The 17,413-nt window shown below is 39.3% G+C and overlaps 1 protein-coding gene across 4 annotated transcripts; it reads right to left on the reverse strand.

Annotated features, from left to right (window-relative positions):
• Positions 1 to 366: 366 nt before the first annotated feature.
• On the reverse strand, positions 367 to 17,115 carry LOC149012337 (protein PARALOG OF AIPP2-like). Of its 4 annotated transcripts, none has more exons than XR_016173897.1 (12): positions 16,761 to 17,115; positions 15,372 to 15,423; positions 9,751 to 11,097; positions 7,342 to 7,427; positions 6,668 to 7,224; positions 6,005 to 6,535; positions 5,076 to 5,880; positions 4,731 to 4,961; positions 4,486 to 4,610; positions 3,867 to 4,291; positions 1,007 to 2,388; positions 367 to 903 (listed from the first exon to the last, which is right to left on the reverse strand). XR_016173897.1 is itself a non-coding variant. In XM_089157973.1 (11 exons), exons 3-11 carry the CDS (start codon positions 11,038 to 11,040, stop codon positions 2,173 to 2,175), a joined length of 4,266 nt encoding a protein of 1,421 aa, XP_089014099.1. In that variant the 5' UTR covers positions 11,041 to 11,097; positions 15,372 to 15,423; positions 16,761 to 17,115; the 3' UTR covers positions 367 to 2,172. The 4 variants fall into 4 exon arrangements, 2 of the variants coding, with proteins under 2 accessions (XP_089014099.1, XP_089014100.1); XR_016173896.1 differs by having other exon boundaries at positions 367 to 925; XM_089157973.1 differs by having other exon boundaries at positions 367 to 2,388.
• Positions 17,116 to 17,413: the final 298 nt, after the last annotated feature.

Genomic DNA, 17,413 nt, shown 5'->3' on the forward strand with positions numbered 1-17,413 from the left:
AATTTAATATTGTGTTAATACTTGCATAAAAATATAACATTGATATTCCAAAGTCTAAATTAATTGCAAAGTCTATATGTACTTTGCTCTGTCTTTATCTGTAAAGAAACTCTTCTTCCTCATTGTCTGCTGAAGATATCACTCATAGGAGGATTGATTGGGTGGTGACGAGTGAAAGGATGGTGGCTGTACATGTTAACCATCACCCAATGCCTCCTCCATTTTGTAACCATTATACGATACGTCCAAATCATTCACCCACCCACCCCTCAAGCCATTTGGTGCAACATAACCACACAGGGGTCAGTACCCCTGAGGAGCCAAGGTTTACCGCAGGCGCAGGATGAATAACTGGCATTACGTTAGTGCTAGGGCAAAACCAAAATAAATATCCATTACAAGAGCCTGAGAGAGGAACAAAGTTGAGTATATCAGTTCAGGGCGGATATTTGAACATTGCCCATGGCCGGCGCTAGAATTGCTTAACTCCCAATTCTGAGTACCTTTTTATCTTCTTTTACTAATTACATTAGGTATACGTATGCATCTATCCTCTGGGGACAATTCATGATTGACAAGTTGAACTCTAAAATTGTTCGGGTGGGTGCCTTGATCTTCTAATAAAAAAGAAAAAAGAAAGAAAAAAAAACAGATCACAGCATCCATCCGTTGTTTTGATCCTGCCTTTACTTACCTAGTACGTAATTTGAAGCTCTACCAATACTGAAAAGCTCAAAAGATGCTTGATTGACTACAATGTCAGTCTTCACTACAGCGTACATGAAGCATAAGCATGAGGCTTTAACGCAGGATACAGCGACCAGGCAAAAGCTGGGGTACACAATCCTCTCCCCTCCAAATGGGCTCTTATAATGGACGATCCCTTGCTCAAACTCTACCATCCTGATGAAAAGCAGTCCAAAATCTGGAGAATGTTTATATACAAGGATTGGAAAAATTCATGGGGTAGAAAAAGGAATGAAAGAAACGAGGAATCCCAACTTACAGACATCCTTTGCAATGTCCACTGCGGCGTTTAGAGACTTGGCGACTATCATTCTCTTTATATACAAACAGCCGTAACTATAGCACTCAAAACTAGACTTAAGCGAATGAAGAGGCAGGGAGAGGAAAATACAGAACGAATTTGTGAGGCTATGAACAGATGAGTAAGGTTCACCGGTTGAACCTATTGACGAACATACAGGGACAATGATGATCCATGATGTTTAACGGGGAGCATCCAACATGCCATGATTTACAGCGTGCTTCCACCACAACCCCTAGGCATCAGAATCGTGACGAAAGAGCAGGAGCGAAGTATTAACTTGGTGCCTCCCAGGTGAAGTTTGCTCCGCCCTTACAACATGCCTCGCTGTCAGATCCTTTTCAGAGAATGGAGAGGCAAGTGAGAGTGCAAGAGAACCTATTCTGTCACAATTATCATCATTGTCCTTTCTTGTTGCTGACTCTAGACGTTTGTTGGTATTTGTCTCACTGATTCTCTGCCCAAAAAGAGACAGTCTTCCCTGTTTGGGTCCTAAAGCAAGCTCAAGATTAAGGACTTCAGATTCATGCTCATTCCCATCACCTGATGATGGAACTATCCATGGTAAAGAAGTGCTCCCAAATCTGTGGTTACTCACAGGATCGAAGTCCATGGGGAAAAAATGCCTTTCGGTGGCTCTCAAATCATCATAGGCTGCATCGTATTCCTGCTCCCTGACAGGGAAACCAGGAAGCCTCTGTATATGTGATGCAAAATTAGCACTTAATGAACTTTGACCTTTCGAACTACTACTAACATATTCTTCACTAAAACACTGCTTCATCTTTTTACTTTCACTCACTCCATCAACTAATACACTCCGCATCTCTTTTTTGAATGGAATCACTTGCTTACTTCCATTTTTTCCATCAAGTAATACACAGTCCATTTTTTCTTTCCATAGAATTGCTGAACTTCCAGCAGCTGATGAGACCATCTGTGCCAAGTCTGGATGCAGACATTTCCTGTTAAAATCCCAACTGCTGCATTCTTTCTCCACTGGGGCAGCCACGGTAGTTTCCACACAAGCAGTTCCCAAGCGCACCAGTCTCTCATCCTTTGTTTCAATTGGAACTCTCATTTGATCTCTGCTGTGGTCATTTATTCTTTCCTGGATATTTTCATCATCTGTGTTCACACCAACACCTAGACCATGGAAATGTATCAACAGTATGTCTTTTCAACAGAGAAAGAGTGTCTTGTTCTTCAACTGAACTATCCCACTGTGCAATGCCTGTAGACACCTGTTTGCCTTTGATGGAAGAACAATTCTGTCTATTCACCTGTACAGTTGATCGAAGCCCTACCTCCAATTTGCTTTCACGATCTATCTGTTCTACCTACAGATAAAACAAGTAAACATCTAAAAGAAAATGTAAAGGCTACCAGATGACTTTTATAATTCATAACCATAGCAACATTTCTCCACAACAAAGAGCATGGCTTCCCAAATTAAATTTAATACCTAAAGGAGGGGTACCATATATTATGACCATTCCAACCAAAGGTAATTCTACATCAGGAAAACATCAAGTAATAACCCGAAGCACATAAAAATGCCAGTTTAAGCAGACACAAGCATAGGTTCTAAATTGCAAGAAACTATATGAAATAAGTCGCAAAATTAAACTTTAAAAAAAAAAAAAAAAGCAACAACATAAGCATACTCTACTTAACGATATTCTACTTAAGTGACTTTAAAGTGATCATACAACTTAACGAAATTTTACTGAAGTCACGTAATGTAAAAGCGATCACATGACCCCTAAAAACAAAATTAAATTAATTACAAAAATAAACTGAAAATAAAAAATATATATATATCTTCACACTAAAGTTAGGCCCATCACTGCAGAACCTTTGGAACAAATGCCACACTGACATCTATCAATCTTAGATTGGTTCCGAGAGGACAAAAGCCAATCCAGTGCAACAACCAATATTAAAGACCAATATCAAGCCACATCAAGTATTTAAAGACCAACAAAGAACTAAAAGACAGCAGAACTGAACAAGCAAGCCATCTGGATTCAAAAAAGCAAAACACACGACTGGTTTACACCATTCAAGTGTCGGTCTCACATATGGTTCACACTACTATTTGGAAATGTGGTCTTGTCTGTATGTAACTAAGCGCTCTCAATGTTAAACTATTTGTTCATGCTTCTCTCTCCAAGTGGTTTGGGGTTAAACCTTAGTTCTATTCAAGGTGATCCAGGTTAAAACTTTTTCTTTCTTTTTATTTATTCTTTTAACAATAACAAATAAAAAAGGGTAGGGAAGATGTGAACCAAAATGGTTGGACCCAAGGCATCTAGGCACCTGTTCACAAAATCTCACCTCATAGGTAGGGGTGGGTGGTTGTCCTATTTTTTTATGGTGGGGTGGGGTGGGACGGCAAAGGAGAGGTACAGGAGATGAGAAGGGAAGGTATTCAGTAGAGACATGTTAGAAAGTTGAGTAAAAATCATCCTCAAAAGCCAGCCAAGGAGAGCATTGCTCCCACATGCAGGTCTGGGAAGGGTTCTTTTATATCTCTTTATTATTCCATTTGAGCCCATTATCCACAGATACTGTGGATCTACAAAGCATCATTCATCCTCAGTCCACCAATTACAAAACCAAGCATGAATAGCAAACAAATTAACAATAATTGTGCTGAACAAAAACATGAAATACAGCATGCATAGGTCACTCTGGTAAATAAACTCCATGTCTGTCATACATCCAGAGATGGGTAACGTAGAAATTAAAACATAAGTAGCTAAAACATTTCTAAAGAAATGGCCATCTGATAGCCCAAGAAATGAAGATTTACCAGAAGCAAACCACTGTTATTTGGTTCTGGGCATTTGACATCAGTTTGATCCCTACACGGGAGAGAGGTGTTGTGATTACTATTGTCCTGGTCGAAATTTGACTTGAAATCAACAAACTCCTGATCAGGAGAATCTACTTTTGCTTCACAGTTCAAATCCAATCCTCGAGATAATTGTAATTCTGATGAGATGGAAGATTTGGCTGGTTGGTGTGCACCGTTGAATGAAGATAAACCTTCATCCATTTTACCAGATGAACAATTTATCTCAGACACTTGCACCACATGATCTGATGAATCTTGATCCAAGGGAACATTATCTGCACTGGTTTGAGAAAGCTTCTCTTCATAGGCAGGTACTTGTTCCAGGTTGTTAACCCTCTTTCCCCTGAAAACACCCCAAAAGAAAAATAACGTGTTCCAACCTGCCAACAACAGATTGATCAAGTTGTTTAGTAAAGACAAAAGCTCATCGGATGTGATGAGATACTAAACGGTACTGAGAGCTCAATAAATATTGGTGTTCTATAAAATCCTACTTTGAGTTTGAGGAACAAAACACATGGAGAAACTGTATAGGATTCAATATGAGCTAAAGTTTCCGATGCTAATGCCTTACGCTGTGATTTATCTGGTAGCTGGGATGAAGGGAAAACCAGAAGCTCAATGCTATCAAAGTTTCCTTTGAGAGCTAAATCATTCTTAATCATGTTGTTCAACAAGCTCCTGTAGCTCCCTTCATAGCTGTGTAAGGAGACCAAAAATTCAATGAACTGCATCAGCATTGAGGATAGAAATCCAGCTTAAAGAAGAAGATGGTGTGCAAAAATGAGTCACTCAAAGCAGAGAACATCCCAAACCAACCTCTCAATATCTTTGGCAAAAAAGTAAAGAGCAATGTTATCCTCTGTGGCAGGGTGTTCCAGAAATTGTACTGGCCATGCACTTTGACGTGGTACCTCTTCCATCTGAACATTAGAAGGAAACTTATTCACTACTTCAAGAACTTTGGGTGATGCTCGAGATGATAAGTGTGCTTGAATCCCATCATACAGTTCTGGAAGCATCCCACTCCCCTGCACCTTAAAACCACCTCTGCAAACAAGTAACAGAAGCATACATCAGATCAAAAATTTGCAAGTCATGTAGAAGGATGTGCACCACATACCACAAAAATAAATGTAAGGAGTTGGTACAAAAGTATCGTACAGCCATATGTAATCATGCTCTGGAATAGCTGAAAACTGTGACTGTGCAGCCCCAGCAGAATCTAGAATATGTGATTCTCTCATGCATGGCCTCATTTTAGTGTCAGCATCAATAAGTTCTGCTTTGGAGATGTGTTCCATTGGGGGTGCAACATGCTGCTTCACATCAACACTTGCGGTTTTAGGTGAAGCAGCAGCAGCACTCCCAACAATGTCCCTCGCATCACTAGTCCCCTCACCAGAGTTCAAATTCCTCAAGCAGCTAGAAGGAGTTGATAACTGGTCCTTAGGAACCACATCACAGCTCAAATCAGTACTTAACATGGATAACTCATCAGATTGATCACCCAATTTGTTCTTTTTGAAAAGTCCAGGCTTTTTCAGCACAGCAGCTTCAACTGCCTCCTTCAGCTTTGTACTTCTCCCCATCACATCCTGTGAACGTCCTGTCAAAGAAACTTCAACTACAGAGTCCCAAGGACTGCCAATGGGGCAACAATGTGTGACATGGCTCAGTTGTTTACAGTTGTTGCAGCGAATTTTTTGAGCTCCAACTGGCCTTGAGCGACTGATGGGAGGCTCCCTGGTTCTTCCTTCCCGGATTATAGACTCCCCAGGTTGAGATAAGCCATCTTGCATAATTACATCATGTTTGCTGCCAGATTTATTACCATTCATCCTAATAGGTTCTTCCTTAGAGACAGCTTGCCTTGCCTTAAGTTCAATAGAAGTGCCCTTTCCATTAGAAGGAGCTCCAAGTGCACTGGAAGCAAGTGAGGTCAACCTCTTCCCATCATCCAATCCAGCTGATCATGAGAATAAGAAGAAAAAAAATTCCAATGAAGAAAAGCACAGGGTATTATAAGAAAGATAATAATGATAATAATAATAACTATTGCAGTTACATAGAAAGGAAAGTAGTAGGTCTACCCATAGTAGTTGGAGACTCTTGTTTTCTTTTCCCAAGAAGACTTGTTCGCTTCATAGAAGCCTCAGATTTTCCAGCAGGTTGGACAGCTTTAAGATCACGGCAATTGGCAGAGGAAAACGATGGATTCGTTTCAGCATGGAAAGTAGTTTTTTGATCATCCTTCGCATCCTTTACATTAGACACGCTGGAAAGAGCAGCTGATGAACAGACAGTTGGGCGGTCCAATTTTAAAGAACTCTTCCTTTCAACTAAATTCCGCTCTTTTGCTTGTTTTGTTCCTTTCAGATCCTCAGTTCGGTTGAAATTGGAAGGAAGCATTTTAACTTTTGATTCAGTTGAATTTGGACGGCCAGTTAGTGTAGTCTTGAAGGATGTAGACTTGCTAATTGTTTTGACAACTGCCTGCTTTTTTGAGTCATTAACAGAAACCTCGTTGGCCAGCTTCTTCTTTGGAGAGGCATCATCCTGCATCAATTTTACTCTTGGTTTTGAACTTGAAGTGCTGAATGAATTTGACTTCAAAAGAATTCCTGTTGAAACCCACAGATTTAAAGAATTTTTAATTACCAAATAAGTGTACGCTGTTTCCAAATAGGAATGCATTGAAAATGAAATGATGTTTCCAATTCTGTCTCATGAAGACTTCTTTAAATAAAGCTTACCACGAGGAGATTGAAGTCGTGATTGTGTTCTCAATAAGTTACGAGCAGAAACTGTCGGATAGTCTGCAGAAACCTGAGAACTATTGGCAGTCTGGTTCCCAGAGGAAGGGATCGGCTGGGAAGACTTAACTTTTCCCTTGTCCAGGTTCTTGAATGAACTCTCTTGGGATAGTGCAGCTTTTCTTCCTGGGCTGGATGTTGTTGGTGATCCAATGGTTGTTTCATGAACCTGCCGTTTTGCAGCTGATGCAACTTCAACACCGTCTAATCGACGCTTAGCAGGTAAAGGTTGACTGGAACCAACTTTGGTTCCCTCAGTATCCAAATTTTTGACATCCAACTTCGCTTCTTTAACATCCGAATTAGGAAGATGTTCAGAAGTAACTTTACCTGCACCTCTAGATTTATCTTTTCCATTTAAACATGGTTCTTTGGAGTTACCAGATACTGTTTCCAACTTATCTTGATCTTGTGTTTCAGTTTCCTCTTTGAGCTTGCATTCTTCACAGAGCCAATCGCCATCTGGAACTTTATCCAGCATTATTCGCATACAATAACTATTTTACAAAAAAACAAAAAGTCAAATATCTGGAAGATTGAAATATGCGCATCCTAAGCAGATCTATAAATCCAACATGCATGCCATTACAACTCAAAGATTCTATAAAGCTTACGTGTGTTCAGCCCCATCACTACACCTACTACAGAATGCAAGCATTTCTTCCCGACCAGCATCCCCACAGATATCACAAACTTTTACCTGTGCCAGATCACAAAAATATAATCAGCATACTTACTTGCTCAATCAATACAGATAAAGCAAAAAAGCACATTTGATAAACAAGAATGCACTCCTGAAAAAGTGATAACTGAATTTCCAATGAATACATGTATTCTATTAGGAGGAACACATTAATGGTCAGGTGGGTTCTATAATGTCATACAAATGCTGCGCCATTTTCATTTTTGGAGTTGCAGGAAGCCACAATTAAAGCTACTCTGTTTGCACACATAAAACCTCTGAAAACAAGGATATTAACAATATCAAGCAATCTCATTGAATTCTATTTCTTTTACATTGTCATGGGAGTGTTTCAAAAGTAAAACTCAGATATTACAAGCATGGCACTCTACAATATCCACTTCATCAATTTTGATTGGATCTACAGGTGCTGACTAACTCACTTTCCCTAATTCAGAAACTCATATGGACTTTTTTTGTAGCTAATATACACCATAAGGCTTCAATAAACAAGATGCAGAGAACACCATGACTCAGTTTTCACTTATACGCATCCCAAATTATGATTCCAAAATATATAACTCAATAACAAATGCTTACTCTTTCAGATGAAACTATTTGAGAAATGATGTACCTTCAATATATGAGTGCAATCCACGTACAAGATCTGCTATAAAACCAGGTCAATTTGGGTAGGGTTAGCCAAAATCGATTAGGGTGTTTAAGGGACGAGAACCTATGCTCTCCCCAAAAAGTTCTTTGGTACTCAGATTCACCAGAAACTTATGGGGTACATGTAGCAACGGATAGTTGTATATTGAATTTGAAACCAAGTGATCAGGTAAAAGTTCGTCTCTTGGACGTAATTAAGGATATAGAATCCCACGGAGACGACAGGCCAACCAAGAAACAGGGTTCTAGTGAGTGAGTGAGTGTGTGAGAGTGAGTGTGTGTGTGTGTGTGTGTGTTTTTTTTTTTTTGGGGGGGGGGGGGAGGGGTGTTAATGGTACGATCGTCTTTGAACTTGGTTATGTGAAGGCTTAGGTATGAGATGTGGTCCAAATCTTGGATGATTTTATTTAGTTAGATTCGATGGTATGCAGCTTAAAAACCAAGGTTTATTGGGGAGCTCAAAATAAAATGGATGGATCAAGGATCAGTCACTAGGCTAGTGGTAGTGCTAATGTGGTCCAAAGATGGAGGTCATCAAATGGTTCGACTCGCCAGGACAAAAAAAATCACCACAAAAAGCGCCTCACTTGTGTCTCCTAGAAGGTCATGTTGGGGAGTTGCAGTCTCTAATGACAGAAATTAAAGGCAGAAGACTGATTCCACAGTCAATTCAGGAGTTCAGATATTACTCACCAACCTGCAATCAGCAGCTGCCAGCTGGGACATTACACACCAAAGAGCATGCAACCTGGACATTACTCACCACGCTTCAGCCTGGGTTCTAAACGCTAGACAAGTTCTTACACATGAGAGAACGACAGTAGCAGCAGCTTCTTCAATTAAAATCATTTTTCCAGTCTAACAATTACCACAAAAAAAAAAAAAAGGATGGAGTAATAAATAGGGGCTCTATCAGCCTGAATTACGAAAGTCCTAAACTAACAAGGAACAGAATTCCAACCAAAAACATAACACTACCTCCCATAGAAACTGAGGGCAGGTCTGAAGGTCCTAATGAAAATTCCAATCAAGTCATGTGACTTTTAAGTGATTAGATGACCTGACATAAAAATAAGCTACCTAATAGCATAATTTTGTACTCAAGCTTAGCACTCATGTTTAAGACCCACTAAACGATAAACCTATATGGCTATATCCATCAACCCTAGGTTGATTCCAAAGAAAAATAACCCAATTTGGTACTGGATCTGCAGGAAGAACTTTGTAGCATCAAATGCTACCTATATCACTGCTTTTTTCAAGCCCATTTTATACGAGCGAAACACTTTTTTCTCCATGTATAAGAAATATTAATTGGCTAAGACTGAGAAATCTTGAATACAAGAATGTAAACAAATTCCACCACACTAGAAAATCAAATTCAATTCAGAAAATTGGAGAGTAGTCTAGCATTTCTCCTCAGAAAAAGAAGATGACACAATAGCAGGGGATATGCAAATAATTTATTCATCACCAAAACACAAGCTCGATAACTATGGTCTCATATCTCATATTGAACAAAAGAACATCCCATAGACAATAATTATCAAGGATATATTTCAAATGAAAAACATAAGAAATGGTTCTCCTACATGTAGATATAAACAAAAATAATGATAATAATAGGTGTGTTAATTGAAGCATTTAAACAAAGAAAATCAATGCTTACATCATCCTCCAAAATCTCCGATCCATCAGTCTCATCAATGGGCTGGGACTGCACTGGAGGGTCATCTGTATAAACTACCTCAGACGATGTACCAATCTTCTCGACTTGATCATTTTTTTCGGAGCATTTCACAGCTTCAGTTTCTGGTTCCCCATTATCAATGGCAACTTCAGCATCACATGGATAAACCTTCACTGAAACAAAAGAAGCACTTCTGACAAGGTTAGGTTCACAAGGTTCCAATTTCAAAGGAATGTCTGTGGAATTGCATCCAGTAAAATTCTCTCCACCAACACCAAGTATTGCCACTCTATTCAATGATGGTTCTACATGTTCTATTGAAGATTTAAAAGGCTCTCCTCGGGAGGGAGAAAATGAGTTCTCTTCTAGATCTTTGGCATCTGCATTATAAAAGATTACTTTATCACTGTGAGGAGGAGAATATGGAGTTTGTACTTTTGGTGAGTTATTGCTAGCATATAAATCTTTTGAGGAAGGAGCCTCTGATGGATCTGTCTTATAAGTATAAGCTTGAGGAGTAATTGCAAGACTTTTCTTTTGTACAGATTCTTTCGAGAGCACGCCTGGACTCCTAGAGTTAGTGCAGCTCTCTTCTATTCTGCAAGGAGAATCGGAGAGACAACCTGAGGCATTGTGATCATTAACTTGATTCTCTATTAATTCTGGGGAGAAGCTACAAACTGAAACTGAACTACACGAGACATTCTTCCTCTCCATGTCCGCATTGTAATTAGCACTTGCGATATCTGCATCACTAGCTCCACTAACACATGAAATGTTATCACCATGGCAGTCAAACACTTTCTGCTCGTGATCTTGACTTGAGAAGTTTCTTTGAACCAAATTAGATGCACTAAGATCGCCAGCTGAAATTACAGCTCTCCGACAAGGAGTAGTTTTGGGAATGGGTAGATCTTGACTGTTCACTCCACCTGAGTACTGCTGCGGGAGCATCTTGACATCTTCAGACGTTTCAAATGTTCTCAAAACTTTACTTTCAGCATTTTCAGAAAAAGAATCATTACTTGAACTGGTACTGGGTAAGTTACTGATTTCGCTAGTTGTAGGTTGCTTATCATTGAAGGCTCTGCTCTTAGGAGGTAATACAACATCATTAAAAGAACAGCGGCTAGCTGCCTTCCCTTGACACGTTTCACCAGAAAATTCATCCTCAGTTTTTAATGCCACAAATGAGACAGCCCGGTTATAATGCATACATGATGAGCAAGGAGCCGAGCACACATTACATGTCCCAGATTCAACCTTCATTTGAACACTTTCACTTGAAAATTTACAACCAAATCTTTTTTCAGCTTGAGATAATCCCTGGTGAGCAAAGAAGAGCCAAAATGTGAAAGCACAAACAAATTGTCATGTTGTGTATGCAATAGCTTAAAACTGCATATGTACAACCAATATAAATTAAAAATGAAATCCATAACAACTGTACAAGCATGGAATTAAATATCCATCGAAATTTACTAAAATCTCGGGAAGAAAATGAAACCCATCACAACAGCACAGGCATGGAATAAATGTCAGATGAAATTGACCGAAATATCCTACTTGTCTCCATTTTAGGCCTTGCCTGGCCGAAACCAAAGTTTCGGCCCATGGAAGTCCAGTGTCAAAATCTCAAAACCAAATCCAGAATGTCTCAGTTATGGTCCTGATCCACACCGAAATCTCAGTATTTGGCTACAAGCATACCAAGAGACAATTTCCATAGCATAAGCCATAATCTACAGATGATTGGATTGGAAAATATGAAATTCAACTGACTTTCTGCACCAGGGTGACTTTTTCTTATTTATTTTACATATGTTAGTAATCCCTATTGTCGGAGTAGACAATGGAATACTAACTTTTCAATTGAGTAGGCACATGGCTTATACAATCCTCTTTCCAACCAACCCCCCCCCCCCAAAAAAAAAAAAAACCCCCACTCAAATACGAAAATCTTCTTCTCTCCCCTTCTCTTACCTTGTCTCCTTTCCATATTTCTCCTCGGTTTCTACCCCTGCCCCCTTCCTGAAAGATACTGATCCAGCATCAAGCCTGAAGAGATCCCTCATGCTGTTTTGCTCCTCATCAAAACTAAACCGGGGTCGCAACACCAAGAACTAAGCCCAGTTGTGTCTGCTGGCCAGAGGTTGATGTAAGCAGGGTCAAGTCCCCCCATAATTGGGAGAGACCACACGACCTGGACTGAGAGTTTTCTTTGAGTTTGCAGCAATTTCACCAACTATCTTCATCTTCTTCAAATGATTCAACAGCATCCAGCTTTCTCCCACACCTGTAAGTACATTCCAGCCTCTCCCTCCACACCCTAGCTCTCTTTCCTCTCCCCTAGGCCACAATGGTATCTCCCCACCCTCCCCCTTCTCTGTCCTCCTTTTTGTCCCTTTCTTTAGCCTAAGGCAGCCAAGAAAACAAAGTGAATTTCTGAAAGAAAAGAAAAGAAAAGAGGAAAAGGGGGGAAAGAAAGATCTTTCAAAATTGAGTCAAAAAAGTTCCAAGACCCTGCCGCAAGCTCTAAGAACCCTTCCCCACCCCCACCCCCCGGCTGCAGCCTGCAAGATCCTGCAACCCTCCCACCCCCTTGGGCTTAGTTTGTTAAATCCTAACCCATCCACATTTTTGTTAAGCTACATTTATTCACCAAAACCATCCCATTTAGGTTTGTTAACACCCTAACCCTTCCCTTCCCATTGCCCAACATCCCAATTCTAATTTACCTTTCCCACAAGCTACCTAGGGTATCTTTGGCCATTCCAAAACCATCAAATTTCCCCAAAACCCATCCCATCTTAATTTTGTTAAAACCCTAACTGATCCCAAAGCCACCAACCCATTTTAACATTCGTCAAAACCCTAGTTCATCAGACTCCATTTCCTACAAACCCTAGTTCATCCCATTCCATACCCAAACCTCCCATAACCAAAAATACACAATTCTTTAGCCCATCCAGAATTTTGTAAACCAAAACTTACCCAAGATTCCTCTCCAAACTATCCCATAGGATTCCCATAAATCCCCAATCATCCCAAAACATACCTAGACCAACCCATAAATAAAATCCTAACCCTTTGATGGCACATTTATTTGCTGGTTCCAATTAAAGAAAGGTCCTGGAAGGTTAACCCAGACCCTGGGTTACATAAGAGGTCAACCAACTCCATTTTCCTTGATTATGGGGCTCATGTGTTCCAATTGTTAGAACTTCCAGAATTTAAAAGCATCCAGTTATGTGTTCTTTTTTTTATTTTTTTATTTCAGTACTCGTCTTTTCATATGCCTAGTTGTATTGATGTAACTTCCTAAATTCCTAGACTAGAAATTCAATAGATGAAGTCTAGTCTTTGAAGTATCAGTTTCTAAGAGGTTCTTTTTTTCTTTTTCTTTTTTTTTTTAGTTTCTAGGCGAGTAATTAGTTAAAAATACAGTAGTATATTAAGAACTGATTTTCTTGTGATTTCCAAGTGCTTATTTAGTCAAGATCATGGTTGTCAAAGCGTCCGCCTAGGCGGCATGGCAAGTTTTCAACCGCCTTGTTTCGAACCGCTTAATTGACGTGCTATTTTTTTACTGCTTTAGCGCATTGAGCACATTATTGCCGGTAGATACTAAAGCAGCCTTTTTTTGACATTTTTATACATAATATTTTTTCTTAATTATATTTTTTAAATCAAAATTTATTCTACAAAGCCGTATACAAATTTAATAGTCAGCCATTTCAAAATCAAGGCCCAAATTGCAAAGGAACTTCAAGGCCCAAAGGGACATAGGACCTCTACAGGCTCCGGGGATGCTGCCCCCCCCCAACACCCCTACTAGGGCAGCCTCCCCAAACCCCTGCCCGCTCACGACCTCCGTGTCCGTCGGCAACAAAATGTGAAACATGAGCCATACTCAACATCGAGAATAAATGAATCATTAAATGGACAATGACTTGAAAATTGGAATAATGAGATCTTTTTTTGGATGAATGTGATTATTGAATGTTTGTTTAGCTTATAATAGAAAGTAGTTGTATTGAAAAGTAGTTTAAAAATAGTTGTATTTAAAATTTTTTACCCAACCGCTTTGGTTGCCTTGCCACCTTGACAACCATGGTCAAGACACATGCTTTTTTTAAGATCCTACCTTAGTAGCTAACAAATGTAGTATTGAAATTGAATTAAAGAAAAGAAACTAAAGCCATTGCTAGCACAAGTAATGCTTTGGGCATACCCTCCCATTCTCATACTGTGATGCATTCTTTCTCTCTCCCACCCTCTTTATTTCCCATATCTTCTTTAATCACAGGGTTGTTTCAAGCATTAGATTAAAAGAGTTTTTTGAAGAAAACTTAACTCTTGACTGAACAATTGACACTCCATGAAAATGAGTACTTAGTAGCACAGAATTATTGAACTCCTTAGACTATTACTCATCAAAAAAGAACACCAAAAAAATTATTAATGAGTTTGACTTTTAAACTCCTGGGCTACAAATTTGAAAGTTACATTAACACAATTAGGAATATGAAAGAAGAAGCATTCCACGCCAGCAGGGCCCCCCCCCCCTCTTTTCCTTTGGGGTGGAGGGGGGTTGAGTGGGGAAGGCCACATAAACCAGGGTATTTAAAATTCTAGAAGCTTCAAGAAACCTGATGCTAAATTGCTCCAGTTCAATCCAAGTACACTTGCTGCCTCTGAACCTCACCAATAGACTTCCCCTACAACAATCTAACCTAGCCTGACCTTTGAACCCTAGGTCCTACCAAACCCTAACCCTAGGATAACCTAAAGCTCCATTCTTCACCAGGCCGAACTTATCAGTTCATAGCAGATTCAAGTTATGGGCTTCTAGTTGGATCCTTTCCAATCTAGAACTAAATTACAAAAACCTCTTGCATTGCCCTCCTTAATTGTAGACTTAAGTATTGGCCCTCGTTTCATATTACAACAACCCCCCCCCCTTTTGCCACTTTTTCCCCTTTATTACTCATTACCTTTACTTTGTTTTCACTCTTACTTTTCCAAAATTAAAAATAAAAAATACTTTTTTTTCACTTCCGCCATAATGCGTTCTACTTTATAACCTATTTTCTGGTTTCCAGTACATCCTTTCCCATCCTTTTAATTGATTTGGTCTGCAAGTCAATCCCTCATTAAATAGGCAAATTCCCTTCACATCTCATGGCTTCCTTATTTATTGATAGCTCTTTAAGCATTCTATTGTATTACCAAATTGCTATCCCCCAAGGCCCCAAGTGAACTTGGTATTATTTAAAAGACTGTCATTGTCTTCGTACTATTGGCTATTGTACATCTGGATGGACGCATAGGTATAGGTAACCCAAACTATGTTTGGTCACCAAGATCTGCACCACAATAGCATAACAGACTTTTGAAACTGCAATGCATACACACTGGATCTTCAACATAGGGGCATATATAGATAGTCAGTAAAAGTGAACAGTCACACACAATACAAGCTAAACAAAAAATGATAGACTCAAGAAGATACCAGAGGAACCTAATAATTTGAAATAAAAGCTAAACAAAAACAATAAGTTTTACAAGCACAAGTTTATGAGAAACAAACCACATACTTAGAACAGGCAGCATCTTAACAATAGATTGTTTAATATTGTGTTGTGAAACCTGCATTGAATGTCCACATAATGGCATAAGTAACAAGAAGGGGAAGAAAACTCAAAAATTAGCTACTCAATTCCATCTCATATTCAGCTCCTGAGGTAACAACAGCTTGAGCATTGCACACTTGCATACTAATCTTAGAATCAAAATAATAAAAATCCCCAACTACTCTATATTCAGAAGCTCGAAGCACTTCTAGAATACACAATATGGAAGTGACCAACCAAGAAGCAAAATGTGTTGCAAGAGATGTCTTTATATTTGGAAAAATTCTGAAACAGAAATTAATAGGAGAGAACAGCTAAACATGAAACAACCCTGTTAGTCGGTGATTTCTCACCATATTTGACCAAATCTTAAGGTACAGCTCAGCCATAAGTCCTTGTATGCAGAAACTCCCTCCCTTAATTGGTGTGATCTAAAAAGAAGGCTAAATTCAACGTAAATAACCTCTAACACAAAAATACAAAGTAGAGCAGATCATAGACACTGGGAGTGAAGCTATAAGCTTCCGGCTGCCAAAATAAAATGCTCGTGACTCGCTCCTTAACACGGTTATGACAAGGGTTAGGACTGACCCCACACTCACCCCTCCCAGGCCTTAGTAATTAGCAGCAGATTATAAACACTACAACGTCACTAAAGAACATGCCCTACCCAAAAGTCCAGGAAAAAATTTATGTTTTTCAATATAACGTTAGCAACATTACAATGCATTACTGCCAACCAGAAAAACCTATATCATTCAATTATTTCCAAGCGAATCTTGTGCACAAGGTACAGAAAGATAACCAGTAAGGAACCACAGTCCAACCAAAACGGATAACTGCAATTCAGTGTCAATCAGGAAGAATCTCCAAAGAAAGAAACTCAACAAAATCGACATCTTCCACCATCAAAAAGAAAAAACACTCCACCTAACAAAATTACACACAGCCGATTATCCAAGGAGGCAAATTCATTAAAATCTCCGACGAGATCAAACCACAAAACCCCAACTTCCCACAGGTTGAAACTTAATAAATCATAACCTCTAATAAAAAACCAAAAGCACGATCAGCCAATTCAAATAATAATACTGAAACCCTAATTGGGGAAAGGAGAAAAAAAAACCCAAATGAACCGGTAGCGAATCTAATCAGTGACATCATATCATGTAGATCTCTAATGGTCCGTTCTCTGAGTCTTGACATTGCCAAAAAAACGATCAAATTATCAAAACTACCATAACCAACTAATCGAACAGATGCAAGCAGTAGGATCAAAGCTTCACCACCATCAGCAACAACTAAGGACTAGCAAAAATTATCTCTATCGGTAAAGGAATTCGAACTTCGAACCTTGAGAGAACAAAAAGCATAATAGAGGTAGATTGAGAGAGAACCAGCAGAAGATATGCAGAACCGAAATGCTAATGGCGAATAGGTGGGTCGTATGGCGTTAAAATTGTGCCCACAAAGATTCAGAAAAGTCCCTTCCAGGTCTTATAACGGATCTCATTCGCAATCTCTAGAGGGTCCGGAGAATCCATCACCGATATTGCGTTACTAACACAAACAACATTAGCCTCTAGTCTCTCTCCGCCATGCTCCCTCTCTCTTCTCTTCCCCTTTTTCTCTCTCTCTCTCCATACAGAGCAAAATCAGGAAAATGTGAATTAAAATTCTTAGAATTTTTGGTGTATTTGCTTTTTGAGGGAGGATTTTTATTTTGATTTGATTTGATTTTTGTTTGGGGCCCTTGTTCCGGTCTCCTAAACCTCTTTTCCATCTTGTCTTTATTAAATTTCACTTGATTCTTACCAAAATAAAATTTCATTCGATTTTTATTTTTTATAATTTTTGGGTGGGGCGTGTGGATCACACGTGTGTGGAAATAGCCAACCTACCTTCCTATTGAAGCAATTGTAAAGCAATATAGCAAATCAGCAATCGACACGTGGGTTGCGTTTTTTTAGCGGAAAGCTTGAAGCCATGGGGCTTTTGCAGACAGT

The sequence above is a fragment of the Hakea prostrata genome, chromosome 6, assembly GCF_041222555.1.
Source record: "Hakea prostrata isolate BN-2017 chromosome 6, UWA_Hpros_2, whole genome shotgun sequence".
In the NCBI taxonomy this organism is placed as follows: Eukaryota; Viridiplantae; Streptophyta; class Magnoliopsida; order Proteales; family Proteaceae; genus Hakea; species Hakea prostrata.